This window comes from Hevea brasiliensis, chromosome 15 (assembly GCF_030052815.1).
Source record: "Hevea brasiliensis isolate MT/VB/25A 57/8 chromosome 15, ASM3005281v1, whole genome shotgun sequence".
NCBI classification, from domain to species: Eukaryota; Viridiplantae; Streptophyta; class Magnoliopsida; order Malpighiales; family Euphorbiaceae; genus Hevea; species Hevea brasiliensis.
Window position 1 is genome coordinate 18689971 of NC_079507.1, and position 18154 is coordinate 18708124.

An 18154-nucleotide genomic window follows, 5' to 3' on the forward strand; every position below is an offset into this window, starting at 1 on the left:
CGCCTTTCCCACACGTATACGAATCCTGAACCTAGAGTCTCTGTTTTTTAAATAGTCAAATTTTTTTAAGTGATAAATGGTTTTCTTTAGTTTCTCTCAAAATTAAAATGACGACTTCTCATTTTTCCATTTCGGTGAGAATCGTTCTTTGGCAATTGCAAAACTCTTGCTTCAACTATAAGGGAGCGAATACGTTTCAAAGGAACACAAATACGAAATTATTGAAAAAAAACAAAAAAAAAAAGCAGAAAAAGAAAGAAAGAAAGAAAGGATCACAGATAAAAACACATACCACTAATCATCCAAAAAGAAGATCAAAAGAAGAAAAAAAAACAAAAAAAAAGAAATTTTTAGAGAAAAGACAAAACCTGGTGTTCTCTCTCTCTCCATGTAACTGTTTGATAGTTTATGGAGGAACCTGGTGTTTTCTGAATAAGATTTGGCTACCATGAGCTGAATTATAATAAAATCATATAAAAAGAGCCGTTTTGAAAGCCCGATCGGTTGGACCTAGGACCAGCGATGCGTGATAATGCGTCTTCTCCAGTTCTACATCATTTGTTGACTCGAAATCAAACTGATCGAAGTAGAAACGGTGTCGTTTCAGTTGCAATTTATGGGAAAAAAAAAAAAAAAAACCCATCCGACTTCTTCTCCCGCTGAGTTCCCAGAGACCATTGAAATCCCCAATTCCTTTCCCTCTTACCAATTCCTCTTCCTTCGCTGCAAACTCAAATCTCCATCTCGGAGCAGGCCTGAAGCTACCTTGCGGCTGCAACTATTCAACTTGGGGTTCGAAGAATTTAAGGTGCTTTTGCGAGGGTAAATGGGGAAATGAGGTGTCAACCTCAATGAATCTAGATATTTGCTCTTGTTCTTTTGACTTAGGGAGCTTAGAACAATTGTTTTTGTTTGATGGGTTGAAGAAATTTCTTTCAAATCTTGGGCATTTCTTTAGCACTCGGTTTGGGTCTTAGTTCTACTAGATTGAATAGTGAGAAATTTGGTTGATAATTTTCCTCTTTGAATTCATGTGCTGCAACTTTTTTTTTAATAAAAAAAATGTTGGTTTGCTCATCTATAATCTATTGTTGTGAAAAACTGAATGGGTTTGTACTAGTTTAGCAATCTGAATCTGTTTTTAGTCAAATTTCCTGTTCCTTCACACAATTTACAGTCCTTATTGGAGCTCACATGTGTCTGTTGTGGTTTTTGTTGATATTTTAATATATTTCATATGTTTGCTGGTTCGATCTGCTAGTTTTCTTGGTGGGATGTCAACTCCTTGTTTAATTCTTTGGGACTGTTTTGTGCAGTTGGGGTAGTGATTACACGCTTCTTGCATTTCTTTCATTTTTTGTTCAGCCTAAATTTCGGTTATTCAGTTTTTGTCAAGATTCGAACGGTGGATATCAATTAAACATGTTTTTGGTGGAGTACTAAGTAGGAGGTCCGATTAAATTTCTAACTGAATGCAGCTCTTTTAATTATGAAATTGCAGTTGTTTCCCTTGATTACTTTCATTGGTATTTGCTTGTGTTTATTGTTTCTAGACTTCACCCACTTTAGTATGGCCTGTCCAAGATTTGAGTTTGGATTGAATTTATGAACAAATTGAATTATTTTTAATGGTAGGTTTGTCTCCTTTTATGGTGCTTATCTATTTGTCTGTACTACATAAATTTGAAAATTTGCCTACTTCTTGTGACAGTTTTTATGTTATCTATTGATTGATAATAACCCATTTAAAATACTACAGCAATCACAATTTTGTGCAATTACATATGTTTTGACAATAATGGCAATTCTTTTGCTGTTATCTACTTCATGTGACAATTACATATGTTTCAGCAACAAAAACATGCTGCGCAAATCAATCAGTTATTGCAATTTTGTGCTGTATGTGAATTTCTTTTCTAATGTTTTTATTTTTTTTTTCCAGGTTCAATAACTTGTTGAAGGTTAGTGAGATTTATGAAAATGCTACAATGTTCTTAAACATTTTGCACTAGTAGGATTGAGAGAAAGTGAGTTATAGAAAAGTGGGCTCATTTCAAGACCTTTAATGAGCTAAATACTGATACATAAAAGTGAAGGTGAAGTATGAGGGATTTGAAGTTCCCAAAACGTTACTTGATTGTTATTCTAACCTTCATCAGCACTTGTGTTTGCTATATTGAACGAGTGGGTTTCTCTATTGCGTATACTGTTGCGGCTGATGATGCTGGTGTAAACCAATCAAGTAAAGGCACTATACTTTCGACATTCTATTATGGTTACGCCTGCTCCCAGGTGCCTGGAGGATGGGCAGCTCAGAGAATAGGAGGAAGGAAGGTTCTTCTCCTCTCATTTGTTTTATGGTCATCAACTTGTTTTTTGGTCCCACTAGATCCTAATCGAGTTGTAACCTTGGTAGTTGCTCGCTTGCTTGTTGGTGTTGCACAAGGGTTCATCTTCCCCTCCATTCATACTGTTCTGGCACAGTGGGTCCCACCTCATGAAAGGTCCAGATCCGTATCTCTTACAACTTCCGGAATGTACCTAGGAGCAGCTATGGGAATGCTTGTCCTTCCAAGTTTAGTGAAATACAAAGGCCCCCAGTCTGTATTTCTTGCTGAAGCAGCATTAGGTGTTTTGTGGTCTTTGCTATGGTTCAAATATGCAAGTGATCCTCCTCGCTCTGAGCATCCAAAAGCTGCTGCTGCAGGGTTTGGAGAATCTTTGCTGCCAATCAAAGGCTGTCAAAAGATTAAAATGGAGAATGGAGGTAGTGCTATCAAAACTGCCAAAATTCCGTGGAAGAGAATTTTAGTTAGTTTACCGATCTGGGCAATTGTGGTAAATAATTTCACATTCCATTATGCATTGTATGTGCTGATGAACTGGCTGCCAACTTATTTTGAACAGGGCCTTCAGCTTAGTCTTCAGGAAATGGGTTCTTCTAAGATGATGCCTTATCTTAACATGTTTATATTCTCAAATATTGGTGGGGTGGTTGCCGATCACTTGATCACAAAGAGAATCTTATCTGTGACCAGAACACGGAAGTTCTTAAACACCATAGGATTTTTTGTTTCTTCTCTTGCATTGATGGCACTTCCTATTTTCAGAACTTCTACTGGGGCAGTTTTCTGTTCTTCTGTTGCTCTTGGCTTCTTGGCACTTGGGAGGGCTGGGTTTGCAGTGAATCACATGGATATTGCTCCACGATATGCAGGAATAGTCATGGGAGTTTCTAATACTGCTGGTACTTTAGCTGGGATTATTGGTGTTGATCTTACTGGCCGGCTTCTTGAAGCTTCTAAAACTACTTATTCAGACCTTTCGAGTGCAGAAAGTTGGAGATCAGTGTTTGTCATACCTGGGTTGCTATGCATTTTTAGTTCTTTCATGTTTTTGCTATTCTCAACTGGAGAGAGGATTTTTGATTAGGCAGACTTTTTTCTCATTATAATCTTTTGCAGAAGATTATTACCATCTGATGGTGAATTGAATATTTGAATTTCTACTTGAGAATCTTCTGATTCTTGACATCTGCATTGAGAGGGTGAAAGTTTATGAGGCTATGAATATTGGAAGTGGTTGGAATACAGTGGACAGCACTCATTTTTTGATTTGTGAGGGTAAATTTACTTGAAGGCCATGTACCCTTCTCTTTCAGTTTCATACTAGGTTAGATTCAATTTTTTTTGGCATATATTGTTCCTAATTTGATAATTCTGATTGCAATCAACACTGAATTCACCTAAAACCATGTGGTTATGGTGATATTATTTTCACAAGCTGTGGCAACTATTATATACCTCACTATGTATGAGACTATGAGTACTTGTACCGTTATGAGTTAACTATGTACCACTTGTGGAAGTCAATTGTATTTCATTTTTTATGTTTACTACATATATATATATATATATATATATATATATATATATATATATATATATATATATATACACACACTCACACACAAAAGGACCAACTATTTGGAAATGGTCTAATGCCCCTCTAATATTTTTTTGGCATATTACACCTTTAGTTTTTATTTTTTACTAATTGCATTTTTTATTTTTTATATTTTATATTTTATTTTATTATTTTATAATCAATAAGCATAATTTCTTTAAACTTAATAATATATAACTGAATAAATCATTAGATTTAATCTGTTGTAAAGTGCTTATATTTCATCCTTAAATTTTAAAAATTATGCTTATTAATTATAAAATTAAAAATTGAAAGGTGTTATAGGTAAATATAAAATATTGTGAGAGTAATTGGTGAAAGTTTCTTGTGTAATCTAAATGTATTTTATATATTTTATTATGTATGGAAAACGAATAAAAGAGTCAATAGTTTATTAATGTGCTTTAGGTCTCTCTCTCTATATATATTTATATAAAACAAGCAAGTAATGTGGCACTTTCTGATTAAGTGTGACTTTTGTATGTTTCATTCTCTTTATGTTAATTATTTAATTATTTTTTATTTTTCTTTTTATTATTATTATTATTATAAATATTTATTTTTTTTTAAGAAAAAAGATTATCAAAATTCAAGACCTTTGTGATTATATATGTTATTTGAAAATTTTATTATATTACTTTTGTTACGACCCAACCTATCCTCATTTTAGTTAGTCCGTACAGTCTACTGTTCCGGTGATCAGTGTCGGTCCGGACAGCTATAACGTTTGAAAAAATATTTAAACTAAAGTGAGGAACCAAAAATTAACTCAAATATTAATAAGAAAAAAATTTAGGAAAAAATTATAAAATAATTCTTGGAGCTCCAGAGAAGGGTCATTGAGGTTCTTATAGCATTAGAATGCCAAGAAAATACTTAGAAAAAATTTTCAATTAGTACAGACAATTTTGACCCGTTAAGCCAAACGGAGGGCATTTTGGTCATTTCGTCTTCAGAGATGATTTTTGGGCCAACTTGTCCAGTTAAATAAATAATTTATATAACATAAAATATGATTAAATATTGTTAAAAATTTAATTACAATTAAATAGACAAGAAATGAAGAGTAAATGAAGGAAAATGAACTTATGACATCATAATGATGTCATTAAAAATCTCTTAACCAATCTTGTCTTGACACATGGCATAACTTTCTATAAAAGAGACTAAATGAGCTGAAAATGAAAAAAAAATTAGAACCTCTTCCTTCTTCTTCTCCTTGACGTCAACTCTCCTTCCCTAACCCTCCATGAACAAGCTTTTTCAAGCTTGATTTTCCCTAGCTTGATTTCACCAAAAACCCTAATTGTCAATACAAAAACTTGCTCTTTCATCTTGGTGAAGCTTTGGGCAACAAAATTTTGAAGAAAAACTGAAGTTTTGCAAGACCCAATCTTAGTTCCAAAGAGGTTAGTGACCAATCCTTGCTTTCTTTTTGAAATACATATTTAGGGACAAAAATTAAGCTAGAAAATAAGAGAAACTTAAATGAAATTGATAATTATGTAAACCCCCATTTTAAGTAGCTATGTGAAGGGTAGGGTTTTGATTGTTTTCTTTGAATAAATTTGGTATTGTGGCTGCCCATAACACTAACCTATTATTTAGAATGGTGAAAGGTAAGTGAATGCATGAATTGAGATGGAATGGGTTAGGGTTTGGATATAAAATGGAGAATTTGATCATGTAATGGTTAAAGTGAGTTTTAATGGTCAATTAGTGACCATTTGGATATGTGTAAACAAGAAATGAAGTGGTTTGTGTAGTGAGAATTGAGATTAGTGTGGCTGCCCTTGGTGACTTGCAGAATTTAACATGAGTCCAGCAGGTTTGGGCAGCCATAACTTGAATTGTAGAGGTTCAATTGGTGCAAGGCCAATTGGACATGAAACTAGACACATAATGGCATAACTTTGGTGAAGAAACCATGCCCATAAACCCAAACCAAGTAAACCAAAAGCTTGCCTTAATCAGGGTGACCTGCAGTTTATTTCTGCAGAATGACCAAATGAACAGTGGCCATAACTCAATGTAGAAGGGTCCAATTGACCTAAAATTTTAGCAGCAACAAGCTGAGATATAGACCAACTACTTTCATGAAGGAACCTAACCAAAATTATGACTAGAACCTATCCAACAAGTGAGTTGCAGTCATTATTCACTGCACTGTAAATATGGTCAGTTCAGAAAAATTTCAATCCGGCCAATTATGGTTTTTAGGCAGTTAAGGCCACATGAACAGAACTACCCTACTCATGACTTGGAGTTAGCAGCAATTATCTTCGCACTGAAGATATGGAGGCATTATTTATATGGTGAAAAATGCTACATCTATACAGACCACAAGAGTCTAAAATATTTGCCAACCCAGAAGGAGCTCAATCTTAGACAGAGGCGATGGATTGAGTTCCTAAAGGACTATGATTGTGTGATAGATTATCATCTTGGGAAGGCAAATGTAGTTGTTGATGCTTTGAGCAGGAAGTCCATCACAACTTTAAGATCAGTAAATGCCTGTCTATCCTTAGCTCAAGATGGAGCTATTTTGGCTGAGTTGCAAGTGAGGCCAACCCTGCTACAGCAGATACAAGATGGGCAAAGGGTAGATGAAAAATTAATGGCCATTGTGGGTAAAATTCCAGAGGGAAAGGAAACTGAATATGAGGTGAAAGCATATGGGTGTCTGTATTACAGAGGAAGAGTGTGTGTACCTGATGATGGGGAACTAAAGACTAGTATTTTGAAAGAAGCACACACTAGTGTTTATGTTATGCACCCGATAAGCACAAAAATGTATAATGATTTGAAGCCTCATTATTGGTGGCCTGGTATGAAGAGGGATATGGCTGACTATGTGACTAAATGTTTGACATGTTAGCAAGTTAAAGCAGAACATCAAGTTCTATCAGGATTGCTACAGCCTATAAGCATACCTGAATGGAAATGGGACCGAGTCACTATGGATTTTGTTAGTGGTCTACCTCTCACCCAAAGGAAGCATGATGCAGTATGGGTGATAGTGGATAGATTGACGAAGTCAGCACATTTTCTGCCAGTTAGGACTGACTACTCACTGGAGAAGCTAGCAGAATTGTATATCAGTGAGATAGTTAGACTGCATGGAATCCCACTTTCCATCATATCTGACCAAGACCCAAGGTTTACATCGAGATTCTGGAAAAAGTTGCAAGAAGCCTTGGGCACACAACTTCGTTTTAGCACGGCTTTTCATCCCCAGATGGATGGACAATCTGTCACACCCTACTCCCCCGTAAGATGTAACATGATCCCGTAGTACACCTAATGAATTACCGTACTTCGCCTACCAATAACCTATTAGATATACTGCAAGGGATTTTAAAAACAATTTTTGTGAAATTTGAATCATCGATTAAAATCTGGTGTTATAAAATTTTGTCAAAATTTCGGCAAAGTGCCGGCTGTATTTTGAGAAAACAGTTCTTCAATCCTGCAAAAGAAAATGCTCCCAATATTTTTTCTCAAATACAACTTCAATAACTTCATTTGCACTCATAATTCAAATCTCAATAATCAAATCAATCTCCTCATAAAAGAAACATTTCATTGATTACAAGACTCAAAATTAATATTACAAAACTATTCAGATAAATGAAATCCCAAACTTACATTTACAATAATTTACTTTTAATTACATACCAAAATATTTTACAATAGCTTTTATACAACTGCTCAAATAATTTACATACATATTATTACATGCATACCTCAAAACCTATGTACATGGGTATACCTATAATATACCTGGAGCTGATCTGAAAGTGTCTTCAAAGAAACTTACTCACTGTTCTATGCTCTTCTTACCTGCGACAGCATACAAAGCTATCGCTGAGTGGTAAACTTAGTGGTGCACAACTATAATTTAAAACATAGTACAATATACATTGACAAAATTTACAGTAAATAATTTGGAAATCTCAATACTCATCAAATTCCAAAACTTAAAATATTCATTGCCAATAATGTGAATCATTTGTATAAAATGACTTCGATCATGAAATTCAATTTATCAAATCATAACTAACCATTTAGGTAATTCCAACAAAATCAATTATACATAAATCATAATTGAAATCACAATTCTTTACCATTCAAAAGCCATTCTGTATCTCAAAAACCATGCTGTATCTTAAAAATCATTCTTTATCTTACTACCTATGCAAGACTAATCCGAAAGGGCCATATTCGATGTGATTCTAACTCCCTATGGTCGGGGAGGTCGAATCAGATTCTAACTCCCTATGGTCGGGGAGGTCGAATCATCGTGCACAGTACCATCACAATAATGAATCTTCCGCAAGGGCCATAACGATAAAATAACTTAGATATAACCTCAAATCAGAGGAAAATCTAAGCCTGTGCACGTACCATGGTAATCAAAACACAACTAACTCCATTGTCTTCTCAACAAATGAGAGAGACGGGTAATACCTAGTCAAGCATTTATAGTGAGATATAAAACAATATCACAATCCTTTTAGTGAGCATAAATCACAATATAATTCGATTCAAATTCAATTCCAATATCCAATAATTTTTATGCTCATCACAATTCAAATCATAAATTTGCATTTTCCATGAAAGTTACCATCACAATTCAAAACATGTTCTATCACAATTTTCCAAAACATAATTTATTCAATCCATCACAATGCTTAATACTTGTGGAAATACCATTTCACAAAGCTAAATTCATACATACTATAACAATTTTCAATAATCATTGAATTAAATCCAATGCTTGTTAAACATAATACATAAGAAAAATATGTCATTTAATCATATGAAATATTCAAACAAAATTAGTTAAAAACTAGTTGTGCACAAACCTCTGATAACTATCTCTTGGCTCTGACTCAGTGTTTCCTTCCCCTTCCCTGAGTCTTTGCTAATTGAGAAACACAATTTGAAGTGTTTCAGTACTCATTTAAACTGTCTCTAAGAATAAGGTTCAATAATTAATTTATCGAATTCTATTATTTCCTTAGTCAACCTAAGATGTCGATCCTCGATGCGTTCTAGGTAAATTCGGTTTTAATGTTACTAATATGTCACATTCAATAGTCTTTTAGGGTTGGTACATGTTACCAAATTAATTTCCATGTATCTTGCATTTTCTTGCAATTTGCTGGATTCCGGGATATTAGTTTGACCTAGCCGGACGACCTAGTTCTCTTGGTTTTTCGGTTTCGGTCAAAACTACAAACTTGTAGATCTATGTCTTATTGCATGCGGGGAAAATTTGCAGGTCATTCTGAGTTATGTAGACCAAGTTATGGTCATTTTACTATTGCTGGTCAAATTGCATCAAAATTGGTCACTTTAGGTCATTTTAGGTCAATTTTGGTTCGGCCAATTTTTGGACCCGAACTTGTGCAAGCTGTTTGACTTGCTTATGATCATTTCTGGGCTTTGGTGTCTTCATAAGACTTGTAGATATGGGTCTTAACTATTCATGGTCAAAATTTCAGGTCAATTGGACCTGTTTTGAGTGAGTTATGGCCTAAACACTAACAGCTGCCCAAATGGTCAATTTTCAGGCCTTATTTGCACTTAATCCGGATTTGGTCATTTTTCAAGCTACCTTGAAAGCAGAATTTTGGCAAGCTTTCTTCATGAAAGTTGGCACATTTTGTGCCTAGTTTCACCTCCAATTGGTACCATACCAATTGGAGCCACACACTTAAAGTTCTAGGCCCAAAACACAAACTGCCTTATTGCATTTCCTTCATACACATTAAGGATCACTTTTAACACTTACCAAACTCAACATTCAAGCCAATTCTGGTTGTACCATAACCTAAACATAATTCACAATATATTATAGGTTATTTTGGCAGCTTACAATTACATTCAATGTGCACCATTTAGTACAGAATTTTTCAAACCCAATTTACAACAATTCAATCATCTAACCATAACACTTTTACATGTCCAACCTCACACCATCATACATACACTCAAACTGCCATAACAAATATCACAATTCAACATTAATATTCCATAATCCAAACATGAAATAACATCCTTATGGTTCACCAAATCAGGCTGCCATTTCATGCATTACATTCCCATAATTTCCAAGCATTCAAATTTCAATACACCTTCACATATCCTAAGTATACATCACCCAAATAATTTCCTACACAATATACATTTAATCAATCCTTTAATTCACCATTTACAAGAAAAAATAAACTGTTTCCAAGGTGTTTCCATGGATGCCAAAAGTACACATTCCCATTTAAACATCAAACCTCAAAAATCTCTCCACAAATCAAATACCCATAACATCCTTACAAACTTTAATGAAACAATAATCAAAAACACAAACTTACCACTTTGGAAATTCTTCAAAACCTCTCCAAAACTTAGTTTTCTTGTTGCCTATCTACTGTCCATGGTGTGAGGATTAACTTTAATGAAGGAAGATGCAAAGAAGGAAGCTTAAATCAAGCTTGCATGAAGCTTTCAAGTGGACGTCAATGGTGGATCTTCTTGGGAGCAATTTGGCTGGTTCTTGGAGAAGTGAGGAAGAAGATGATCTGCTGTCCAAATAAAGTGGTAGTGGTCCACTTTCATAAATTAGTGGAGCACTATGTCAAAATAAATTATTAGTTTAATCTAAAATTTCATTTTCCCACATTAAGCTTCCCATTTTTGCTATTTACATTAGGTACCACTAATTTAATTTTTCATTATATTTTCCAAGTGTAATATCATGTGTTTTTAATGGACATTTAGGTCAAAAGACAACTCAGGGTATCAAATGACCACAATGCCCCTGTTCGGGTTGCATTCCCGATTTTTCGGTAACGTCGGGTTTTGTCCGTTTTTCGATTTCTCACTTTTCTTTGTACTAATTAATTAATTTTTCTTTGATATTTCTAATGGAATTTATACTTCAATTGATGTCTCTTTAAGTCCTAAAAATATTTTCCAGGGTTCCTCGTGGTCCAGGGCTAGTCAACAGTCCACGCCGTGACTTCCTGGTGCGGTCACCCATCGCTAGGGTTCTCGGCTCGCTTAATTTGATTGCATTTCTTTACTATTATTTTTTCTTTGTTTTTCTTGTATTTTCTTTTCTTGTATTTCATTATTTTATGTCTCCTCACTCATATTGAAGTGTAGTTCTAGGCATCCTAGCTGTCCGGATAACACTGGTCACTGGAACAGTAGAACGCACTACCGAACATAGGGGTGTTACACAATTAGAACGAGTAATCCAGATAAACCCAAGAACTAATTGAATTTTTGCAATTAATAAATTGAAATAATAGTAACAATGTGAATTATGTGATAGATCCTGGAGGATATGCTAAGGAGTTGTGTCATTGAGTTTGAGGGGAGTTGGGATAGATACCTTCCACTGGCAGAATTCGCATACAACAATGGCTATCAAGCTAGCATTCAAATGGCTCCGTATGAAGCACTGTATGGGAGGAAATATAGAACCCCAGTGTGCTGGACTGAATTAAGCGAAGATAAACTGGTAGGACCAGACTTGGTGAAACAGACTGAGGAGAAAGTGAAGATAATCAAAGCTAACCTGAAGGTTGCCTCAGATAAACAGAAATCATATGCTGACTTGAAGAGAAAAGAGATAGAGTATGCAGTTGGCAATAAAGTGTTTCTCAAAGTCTCACCGTGGAAGAAAGTACTGAGGTTTGGAAGGAAGGGTAAGTTAAGCCCTAGGTTCATTGGCCCATATGAAGTCATTGAACGTGTGGGACTAGTGGCCTATCGGCTAGCTTTACCACCAGAACTGGATAAAATTCATAATGTATTCCATGTTTCCATGCTGAGAAGGTATCGCTTAGACCCTTCACATGTCATTTCCATGGAAGAGATTGAAATCCAACCGGACTTGACATATACAGAAGAACCTATACAAATCCTAGCTCGGGAAGTGAAGGACCTGAGAAATAAACAAATTCCACTGGTGAAAGTGCTTTGGAGGCACCACAACACTGAAGAGGCAACTTGGGAAAGTGAAGAGATAATGAGGCAACAGTTCCCTTAACTGTTTGCATCAGGTAAATTTCGAGGACGAAATTTTATTAGAGGGGAAGAGTTATAACATCCTCATTTTAGCTAGTCCGTGCAGTCTACTATTCCGGTGACCAGTGTCGGTCCGGACAACTAGAACGTTCGGAAAAATATTTAAACTAAAGTGAGGAACCAAAAATTAACTCAAATATTAATAAGAAAAAAATTTAGAAAAAAATTATAAAATAATTCTTGGGACTCCAGAGAAGGGTCATTGAGGTTCTTATGGCATTAGAATGACAAGAAAATACTTAGAAAAATTTTACAATCGGTACAGATAATTTTGACCCGTTAAGCCAAACGGAGGGCATTTTGATCATTTCGTCTTCAGAGATGATTTTTGGGCTAACTTGTCCAGTTAAATAAATAATTTATATAACATAAAATATGATTAAATATCGTTAAAAATTTAATTGCAATTAAATAGACAAGAAATGAAGAGTAAATGAAGGAAAATGGACTTATGACATCATAATGATGTCATTAAAAATCTCCCAACTAATCTTGTCTTGACACATGGCATAACTTTCTATAAAAGAGACTAAATGAGCTGAAAATGAAAAAAAAATCAGAACCTCTTCCTTCTTCTTCTCCTTGACGTCAACTCTCCTTGCCTAACCCTCCATGAACAAGCTTTTTCAAGCTTGATTTTCCCTAGCTTTCTTTCACCAAAAACCCTAATTGTCAATACAAAAACTTGCTCTTTCATCTTGGTGAAGCTTTGGGCAGCAAAATTTTGAAGAAAAACTAAAGTTTTGCAAGACTCAATCTTAGTTCCAAAGAGGTTAGTGACCAATCCTTGCTTTCTTTTTGAAATGCATGTTTAGGGACAAAAATTGAGCTGGAAAATGAGAGAAACTTAAATGAAATTGATAATTATGTAAACCCCCATTTTAAGTAGCTATGTGAAGGGTAGGGTTTTGATTGTTTTCCTTGAATAAATTTGGTGTTGTGGCTGCCCATAACACTAACCTATTGTTTAGAATGGTGAAAGGTAAGTGAATGCATGAATTGAGATGGAATGGGTTAGGGTTTGGATATAAAATGGAGAATTTGATCATGTAATGGTTAAAGTGAGTTTTAATGGTCAATTTGGATATGTGTGACCATTTGGATATGTGTAAACAAGAAATGAAGTGGTTTGTGTAGTGGGAATTCACATTAGTGTGGCTGCCCTTGGTGACCTACAGAATTAGACATGAGTCCAGCAGGTTTGAGCAGCCATAACTTGAATTATAGAGGTTCAATTGGTGCAAGGTCAATTGGACATGAAACTAGACACATAATGGCACAACTTTGGTGAAGAAACCATGCCCATAAAGCCAAACCAAGTGGACCAAAAGCTTGCCTTAATCCGGGTGATCTGCAGTCTATTTCTGCAGAATGACCAAATGAATAGTGATTGTTCATTTGGCCATAACTCAATGTAGAAAGGTCCAATTGACCTGAAATTTTACCAGAAACAAGCTAAGATATAGACCAACAACTTTCGTGAAGGAACCTAACCAAAATTATGATTAGAACCTATCCAACAAGTGAGTTGCAATCACTGTTCACTGCATTGTAGATATGGTCAGTTCAGAAAAATTTCAATCCGGCCAATTATGGTTTTTAGGCCATAACTTGAGCTATAAAACTCCAAATGGAGTGATTCAAAAAGGAAATGTAACTAGACAAAATAAGGAACAACTTTCATGGAGACAAATTTGCCAAATTCCTACTGTACAAATGACCAATGGAACAGTAAACATAAGGCTTAAAATCTGAAAATTGTGAATAATTAACACTAAGCTTAGAAATGGTATTGGCAACCCATACCAACAACTTTAGAATGCAAAATGTGGTATGTTGAGAGTATTAGAACCAATGTACCTATTTTCTATGCAAAAGTCAACATTTTAGTTAACTAATGAAATGAATAGTAACACCTAAACTTAAATTTCAAGAATTGTAAAGTTTAAAAGTGTAACATGCCCTAGTACACCTAGCAAGATTCGTTTGGATAGGTTGGCATGCCAATAGGGTTCAGTTAGCAGTACTGCACATGGCATTATGCCATTCTGTGATTTCATGGCTTTTAGCCATTCTGACATTGTGTTGAGACTTGGCCTTGTACCTAATGTTATTACAGCTCATTAGTTGTTCTGTTGCACACCGGGAGACACATATGTGACTGATGGTGTGACGGCCCGAGATACTTGATACCCAGTGCCAGTTTACCTATTTATCCAGTCCAATCATCCAGTATAGGTTACTTGGGCAACCAAAAATGAAAGTTGATAAATTTAATGAAATAATGAATATAACAAGTACCAAATAAATAAGACTACCAATAATTATCAAAAACTTGTCTGCATGAGACATCAATACACTCATTGTATATTTATTTTTTTTTATTAGTTATTTTTATTTTATTATTGGCACCACTAAGCATTATTGCTTAGTGCGTCGCTTTTTGCCACGCGTAGGTTCTAGAGAGACAGACAGAGAGCTTAGCAGACCATAGACAGGGTGAGGTCACAGATCTGCCTAGCGTCAGAGTCACCTCTCATCTACAGTGCATCAGTGGTAGGACCTTTAGGTCCCTTTTGAAATTATGTTTTTGCATTTTGTAATAGGTAGTAGTTTGTGATTTGTAAATTATGAACTCATGTAAATTAGTAAATTTATGTAATCATATGTTGATGTAGATATTTGAAGAATTTTGTTAATTAATATAATTTAAGAATATCTTCATGAAATTTTAGTTGATTTTGAATTTGAATGAAATTGTGGATTAATATTGAGAACTTGAAATGATTGCTAATGTTGAGACCATGTTGATGTTTATTGGAGTTTGAGAATGATTGGAAATGATTATTGGAAGTGTTTTTCACAGGTTCCGAAGAACCGTTTTCTCCATTTTTAGCCGGTACTCTGCCGGATTTTCTATAAAATTTGCGGAACCTCAAATAAATTTATGATTTCAATAAATGACTAAAATGAATTATATTTCACAAATTGTACTCTATAACTACGAAAAAAAAATAAATTAGGAAGAATAAAAATGATTGAATTAAAATAGGGTATTCCGATACACTGTGTGGCATACTTGCTCGGCTACACTGTATACGGGTAAGGGGTGTCACAGGACCGGCACTAAAACCTGGGATAGCCTAAAGCCCCCGAGAGCCATAGTAAGCCTAACTATTCCTCAACCTAATCCTAAAGCCCATTTGGGCCCAATTTCAAGAATTCAACCGGACAGAGTCCGGCTATAAAATGGACCATACAACGGGGAGTTTTTGACTCGCTCAACCTGTAAACACAATATATAATAATTTGGGGAGCTCAGCTCACCCTCCATACTCATAATATCATAAAATCCAATGAGAGCTCAGCTCCCTCATCCAATCCAGTCATGCATGCTTTTAATATTCTTACAAATTCAACACAATATTATATTACAGTCCCAAATTGATTAAAATGCTCCAAACATATATGAGTCTAAAATTTGACTAAATTGTACAAAATACATTAGATATTACTAATTGACCTGCGAAGAAGAAGAGCATTTAGTCACAACAAGTAATCCTCCTGTAGCCTGAAAAAATAAGATGAACAGGAATGAGCATTCGACTAAGAGAGTAAACTACTAATTTTAATCACAATTTCTATAGCTATCTAAAGCTAATGCATCCTAAGGAGTGGAATGCAACATCATCATAAATTTCATACAAATCACATCATAACAGTAAAAAGGCAATTTGAAGCACTCACACACCCAATAATGTTTAAATAGTACATATATGGGAGCTGATCCCCTATATAACTCTTTTAATCCAACCTTTGCCAGTGAGTGTCTCTCAAGCCGGACTTTCGCTTGATAAACCAAATGCGGGGGCTAGCGAGATCATCTCGAGCCGTGCCTACCTCGACTTATCCATAAAGGACCGGGTCCCAGCGAGTGTCTCTTAAGCCTCTTTTACCCGTCCTATCTATATCCAATACCACACCACACGCACACCAACCACGCACACGGCTCCAAATCACCACAAACAACATCCATGTCACTTCATCAATTAAGAATGCAATATAAAACGTGCCTAGTGTTTAACTACATAGATACATATTTATAAGTGATGTATGGGCATACTTGAACATATAATATTATTGAAATTATAATTAAAATTAATATTTTACTCACAGACTTGAACCGAGGTCACTGTGGTAGCTGGGTGGAGGAGGAAGGCTGTCTCGGCTCACCTGACAAATTTCATTGCAATTATTTAATATATTTGACTCAATACAAGTTTGGAAAAGACCAAAGACACCCTAAGTCGTGTCGAAAATTTGACAGAGTCTCCCCTATACCTAAGACCTATCCAACCTGCAAAAGGGTTTAAAATGCACTTCTATATCCACAAGTCACACATCCACAATTTGAAAAATTACAATTTGGTCCCTATAATTACCCCTTTTTGCAAAAACTATCCAATTGAGCTCTAAAAATTCTAAAACTTTATCCCGCAGTCCTTAGTAATATTATTAAGCTAATGCAAAAGGAATTATATTTTTCTAACTTACCACGAATATTTTTTATATTTTTAATCGAAATCAGGCACTAGATAATTAAGAAAAATGAGGGTTCGGGTTTACCTATGCCAATTCCGACCTTGGAGACGCGACCGAGACATCTGAAAACGATGGGGTAGCCTATACTTTCAACCCGGTTCTGAAGCTTTTTCCAGAGTCTGTCTGCCTGACCCGAAATTGCAGACCTAAGCAATCATCGAATTTTTGCCAATTGAATGTACTTATGCGAAGTCCACAACACGGGGGTTAGTATATAATTTTTATGAAATTTTCCAAACTCATTTAATGCTTGAAAAAACACTGCGAAGTCTCATGGGACTCACCAGAAAACGGTGTCAAAAAAATTTGAAATGGGTATTGTCGCGAAGCTCTCGACGAGTGAAGCACTTCGGTACTCTCAGATTTTTGGTGGAGTTTACGGTTTTCGAGAAATCTAGCCCAAAAATCAAAATGGGCTAAAATTTTCTGAGCAAAAATTGGACAAACTGCTTGATGGCTTTTTGTGTTCTTGGTGTCTATGGAAAGTTCTCGAGGTGTAGATGTGTTTTGTGACAAGACTCAGTCAAATCAGTGGCCAGATCGGCCAGATTTTGGTTTAGAAGATAAAACGGTGCACGCGCGAAAGGGGAGTTTTTAGGCCATTTTCCGGTGGCTAGGAGCATCTGCCGGCGGTGGGGAGGTGTCTTGGAGGTACGCCAGTGGTTGAAAGCAGCAACTCCATGCAATCTGACTATTTCTCGAACATAGAGCCTGGCATATTATGCAACAGAATAGGTGGTTCTCATAGGTAAACAAATGAGCTGATTTAGTCAGACAATCTATAATTACCCCTATTGAATCATATCCCCGTGTGATACGAGGCAACTCGGTTACAAAATCCATAGTAATCATTTCCCACTTCCATTCTGGGATAGGGAGCTCTTGTAGCTTCCCTGATGGCCTCTGGTGTTCAAACTTTACCTTCTGACAAGTCAAGCACTTGGACACAAAGTCTGCTATGTCTCTCTTCATGCCATTCTACCAGTAACTATTTTTCATATCATGGTACATCTTGGTGGAGCCTGGGTGGACATTGTACAGTGTATAGTGTGCCTCTTGCATGATTTCATTCCTGAGATTGTCCATGTCGGGCACATATATCCTGGAACCTTACATAAGAGCACCATCATTGGCAAATCAAAACTCACCACCTTCACCCTGTTATACTCTTTTTATAATCTTCATCAATTGCGGGTCCATGTTTTGGGAAACTCTGATTCTATCTCGCAGGTCTGGTCTCACTAAAAAATGGGCCAATAATACCCCCTCATCTGAAATATCTAAGATCAGACCTTGATCCATAAACTCATGTACTTCCTGAATCAACGGTCTCTTCTTTGCTAATATGTGCGCTAAGCTGTTAGAAAAATTTTTGCTCAGAGCATCTACTACTACATTAGCCTCCTAGGATGATACTTGTACAATCATAGTCCTTCAAAAGCTCTATCCATCTCCTCTGTCTCAAATTTAAATCCCTCTATTGGAA

The 18154-nt window shown here is 35.6% G+C and overlaps 1 protein-coding gene across 3 annotated transcripts; it reads left to right on the forward strand.

The window, feature by feature from the left end:
• The first annotated feature begins 331 nt into the window (after positions 1-331).
• Positions 332-3889, forward strand: LOC110642757 (probable anion transporter 5). 3 transcript variants are annotated; one of them, XM_021794908.2, is made up of 2 exons: positions 332-839; positions 1943-3889. In XM_021794908.2, exon 2 carries the CDS (start codon positions 2104-2106, stop codon positions 3430-3432), a length of 1329 nt encoding a protein of 442 aa, XP_021650600.1. In that variant the 5' UTR covers positions 332-839; positions 1943-2103; the 3' UTR covers positions 3433-3889. The 3 variants fall into 3 exon arrangements, with proteins under 3 accessions (XP_021650600.1, XP_021650592.1, XP_021650585.1); XM_021794900.2 differs by having other exon boundaries at positions 332-822; XM_021794893.2 differs by having other exon boundaries at positions 332-808.
• The last annotated feature ends 14265 nt before the right edge of the window (positions 3890-18154 follow it).

Excerpts from the sequence above, each read along its gene's own strand:
- LOC110642757 (XM_021794908.2), top strand. The coding sequence starts at position 2,104 with ATGAGGGATTTGAAGTTCCCAAAACGTTACTTGATTGTTATTCTAACC.